General features: G+C 52.1%; 1 protein-coding gene across 1 annotated transcript; it reads right to left on the bottom strand.

Annotated features, from left to right (window-relative positions):
• Positions 1 to 101: 101 nt before the first annotated feature.
• Positions 102 to 4,284, bottom strand: LOC104527713 (NADPH oxidase activator 1; the record flags this gene model as incomplete). Its single annotated transcript, XM_029085843.1, has 7 exons — positions 102 to 199; positions 790 to 913; positions 1,001 to 1,106; positions 1,683 to 1,852; positions 2,785 to 2,843; positions 3,017 to 3,089; positions 4,231 to 4,284. Coding segments are annotated over 7 exons (684 nt in total), but the record flags the coding sequence as incomplete, so codon positions are not given.
• Between the last annotated feature and the right edge of the window lie 709 nt (positions 4,285 to 4,993).

Genomic DNA, 4,993 nt, shown 5'->3' on the forward strand with positions numbered 1-4,993 from the left:
GCAGAGCTCCTGGCTGTGCTGGCTGTGGCCCAAGTGAGCTGGGACCGGTGTCTCCTGCCCCTGGGAGACAGTGCAGTGGGGCAGGAAAAGGCTCCTGGTCACTATAGGGAGGCAGCATCACAACTGGTTGGGATTGCAAAGCATTTGGGGAAGATGCCAGTCTTGCCATTGCAGCATCCTTCGAGCCAGTCCTCATTCACTGGGAGAACATAAAGGAGCAGGATGAGCCCTGGCCCATGTGAGTGGGGTTAGTGAGAGTTTTCATGGCTGGAATTTTGGGCAAAACCCAGTGTAAACCTCTACAGGATCCCAGAATGGCCTCAACTGGAAAAGACCTTTAAGGTAATCAAGTCCAATCATGAACCCAACACTGACCAGTCCCCTATGACTAACCCATGTCCCTCAGCACTGTGTCTACACGACTCTTCAATCCCTCCAGGGATGGGGACTCCACCACTGCCCTGGGCAACCCCTTCCAATGCCTCAGAACCCTTTCAGCAAAGAAATTCTTCCTCACATCCCATCTCAACTGCCCTTGGGGCAACTTGAGCCCATTTCCTCTTGTCCTGTCACTTGTTCCTGGGTTGAACAGACCCACCCCCACCTCTCTCCACCCTCCTTTCAGGGACTTGGACAGAGCCAGAAGGTCTCCCCTCAGCCTCCTTTTCTGTCTCCTGAGGGTATGAGCCTGAGACAGCCCTGCAGAGGCATCTATTCCCCAGTCCCTCCCTGCAGCAGACTCCAAAAGCCTGGCCCAGTACAAGGCTGCAGACAGGACTGGAGAGTTACCTTCAGAGAGAATATCCAGCACATCTCCCTTGCTGAAGTCCAGGTCCCCTGGTCCCTGTGCGAGGTACGAGTGCTGAGCCAGCATCCGGTAGAGGATGGGTCTGCCCGAGTGGGAGTCCGTGTCCTGCAGGAGAAAGTCAGCACGGAGGTTGCAAGGCAAAGCAGAGATCTGAGTCCAGCACAGCAGAGAAGCTTGTCACAGCCCACGTACCTGGCAGCAGAGAGTCAGTCTGCCATCTGTCAGCTGCTGCCACATCTTCCCCAGATCCTCCTCTCCTGAAACTGCACCCAGTTCTTTGCCATCTGAATGTCTGTAGCTGCAAGGATTCATCAACACAGCTCAAATCATCCCACTTAGAGCCAAACTTGGAGGCAAGCCTATCCCTCTACCATCTTCAGCCTTCAAAGTCCCCTCTGTGAGCCAGCTCTGAGCTTGTCATCTTGCACAATGACATAGGGCCACCCTGCATGTTCAGTGAGCAAAAATGGCACTGTTGGGGGGTGACACTGTCACGTCCTCACATACTCACTTGAGGGGAAGATCCTAAACTCTCCTGACTGCGTCCTCAGGGATGTCACAGTCAGGGAGACCTCACCCCAGGACCATCTCCCACATTGCTCTGCATTGATCCTAGTGCATCTCAAAGGCTGAGCTGAGCAGGAGAAAATCCAACACACAGCAGCTGCATCTGGACAGAGTTTTTTTCCTTCTCCAACCCAAAAGGAGAGCCCTGCAAGAAGGCTGAATCTTTGCTGAATCTCTGCTAGAGGGCTTTGACCCCAATTAAATGTTCCCAGCAGAGAAGAGGCAGGTCTGTATCCTCAGGGAAATGGTTGCTGCCAGCCTGTCACACACACTCATGCAGTGAGAGTGCCCGAGGGCCCGGCTGTACCTCAGCTTCCCTCGCTCTGCCTGCTGCCCAAAGTGCTCCCGCAGCAGAGCCCGCAGGTCCGGCAGAGATGGCACCTCGCCTGCCCTCACCACCACGGTGCACTCACAACGAGCCCTCAGCACCACCGGTCTGTCCGTGCTGGATGAAGCTTCCCCTTGGGTGGGTGGGATCTGCTGAGAGATGCAGCACCATGGACAGTCTGGTTATTCAGGACTCTGGTACCAAGGTGACACAGACACAACCCCTCAGCTCCGTGCTACCACGTGATGGCAAGAGCAGCATCAAAATGCAAATCTGAATCTCAAAGGGGAAACTACAAATTCAGAGTCTGGGATCAAATGTTCCTTCCATGACCCAGGAAGCCCCTTTCTGTGTCTGATCACACAGGTACCTCCCAACTCCAAACCTATATGAGCAGGGCCCCAATTCCTCCAGCCAGCTGGAGAGGTGCAGCCAAGTTCCCACGTTCTGCTGCCTCCTGTCTGAAGTACAACTGACAAAAAATTACTCCAAAAGCCCTACAAAGAGGGGTGGCAAAGTCAAAGGGAGCACAGCTGATCTGCAGCTGGCACTGCCAGAGAGATGCTGTCCTCAAGTGGACACGAGAGCAATTCCAGCTCCATCACACAGAGTGGCTGGTAATGACGGGGAGGTGCATCAGAGGACATCATCCCACAAGAACACAGATATGAATGAGCTGTGGTACTCAGACTGACAGGGGCAGGAAATGCCACACAGAAGCAGGGGAGAAGGGACAGCAGGTAGTCCAAGGACAGCTGGCTCTTGCAAAATGGGCTGAAAAACTGTGTGTAAATTGTGTGCCTGAGAACACTGCTGTGGCTGGGGCTCTTTGCTCTGCAGAGGGTGGCAGTGCCTCAGCATTGGGCTGCCTCACAAAGCTGTATGGGCACAGACTTGGGAGTGGTGGAGGAAAGATCACATGGGAGCCTCTCCTCAGAATGGGAAAATTGGGAGAGGAAGAGTTTTTTTCCAGTGATTTTAGGGCAGCTCAGGAATTTTGGAAGATCAGCCCAAAAAGAAATCTTGGACTTTTCACAGCCTCTTGAGGGCTGTAGCAGCTTCAGCTTGTGAAACACCTTACCTTCAAATCCAGATGGGCACCAGCATCATTTGCAGCAGCATTTTCTCCCCCAGGAGATCCTGCAGAAGAAAACAAGGGCAGAGGAACAGTGCCTGTAGTCAGCAGAGGCCTCCAGCAGCTCTTCTACCCATGGCTGCAGTGGGCAACCAGCATCCCCACACAATCCTAGAGCAGGGGGCCTTGGACACAGCTTCACCTGACAGCCACTGAGCTCCCTGGCCCTGGGGACTACCTGGCTTCTGCTTCACGTGCAGTCGGCTGGGAGGCACCTGGGCAGGAGGGAGAGGAATCCCATTGCTGATCTTCTGCAAAAGAACAACATCAGAAAGGAGTGAGCAGAAGACACCAGAGACTGGGCAAAGCTGGTGTGCATAAGAAAGGCTGCAGCCAGTGATAAATTTCTGGGTGGAAACCCAGAGAGATCCCCAGGGAGACCAGTTCATTAACTGGCTGGATGAGGCAGAGCACTCAGGCTCTTAATGGCCTCTGCAGCTCTTGTGGGTAGCGTGGATGATAAGAGATTTGGTGGGACACTTCCTTGGCCTCCTGCCCCTTGCTGGGTTGGTGCTGGAGCAGAGGGAGGTTGCTCACGCTGTGCTGAGGGCTTCCCCCACCATCTGTCAGCTCACCTGGGCTCGTTCACAGTGAGACATCCATGGAACAAATATGTGCTATGGCCAAGGAATCATTGGGAGGGGAGAAAAATAATCATAGCAACATCAGAACAATCGTGAGCTTCAAAAATCTCTCACAGGAAATAGGGGTCTGAGTTGCACCTTTCCATACTGGGTTCAGATGGAAAACGACTGGGATCATGTGTGGATATGCCTGTGGTGGAGATGGGAGACAAAGGAAGTCTTCTTAAGTCAAAGGTGAGGGTTTAGGGCTCAGGCACATGGCCTCAAGGCAAAAAGTGGTGCCTGTTGAAGGCATTACTGTTCCACTGCAGGAGATGAACCTGCTCCCATTCTACTGGTGAATTAGAACACGTGAGCACACCTCACCTGCTTCCCTGCCACATCTAGCCATCATGGGAGCAGGCTGGATGAATGTGTGCCTCAAGCCCTCGACCTCATCATCGTGTTTCAGTGCCCCAACAAGTTACAGTGAGTCAGGAGAGCTGTGGCAGCTGCTCACTTTGTGTGTTCCATCAGCCCACGGTGGATAGAGATAGCAATACCTAGATCAGCTTGTGATGCAAGCCACTGTGGCTTGGCCATATGTCCAAGAGATCTGATGCATATAAAAAAATTATGCATTTTTCCTGCTCTTAACTATTCTGTTGTTTCTTCAAGAGCACTTGGTCTTCAGTCAAGGTGTCTCAGTGTTTCACACTCCGTGTTTCTCTTGCACAGTTGTCCTGTCCTGTGATAATCTTACAAATAAATGTCCCAAATGTATCTCTTGGTTCCTTCCTCACCCCTGGTTGCAAGGTTGTCAGCTCACCCATTTATCCATCTTGGAGGCAGGTTCCAGGAGAGAGCTTGGTACACGCAGCTTCTGTGGGACACAAAGCAGAGCAGGGTGAGACACGAGCTGCTGCTGTGGCAAAGGCAGCCCCAGCCCACCCAGCCCCATCTTCTGTTAGCCCCACTCTGCACTGCTTCTGTCCCTGCAAAACACCACTGCCTGCTCAGCCCACTGCAACACACAAGTGCCCATGGGGAGCCCAGGGTCACATATGGTAGCCCACGTGGCTTCTTGCTCAGAAATTGCTGAACAAAACCCAGTGGTGGTCCTTTTGCATCCTTTTCTGCTGGAAGCAGTGCTGCTGATTGAGTGGCTGCCATGTCACAGACCAAACACCCATCGAGCCCAACACCCTGCTCCTAAAACGGATGCTTAGGAAGAGAGCAGCAAGGATGGTGAGGGATATACCAGTCCAGCAGCATTTCTGTCTCTTCTTTCAATCATTGCTATACAGTGATTAATTTCAATTGAGCATTATGAGTAATTACACTTCCCCCCCGCCTCCAGTGTCTATTATTTTACTTTTTTTTAATTTTGAATTTCATCTGCTACTTCACTGAGCAGTCAAACAGCACATTCAAATATTTCTGTCATGGTGCACTGTGAGCTCCAAGTGCTTCAGGCTATGCTGATTGCCTGTCATGGAACATGGTCACCTTAAGAAGCACTAGATCACTATCTCTATTAATATATCACTTGGGAATATGGTAAATACTGAAGTCATAGCAGATTCTCTGTG

The sequence above is a fragment of the Antrostomus carolinensis genome, unplaced genomic scaffold (genome assembly GCF_000700745.2).
Source record: "Antrostomus carolinensis isolate BGI_N321 unplaced genomic scaffold, ASM70074v2 scaffold49897, whole genome shotgun sequence".
Classification (NCBI taxonomy): Eukaryota; Metazoa; Chordata; class Aves; order Caprimulgiformes; family Caprimulgidae; genus Antrostomus; species Antrostomus carolinensis.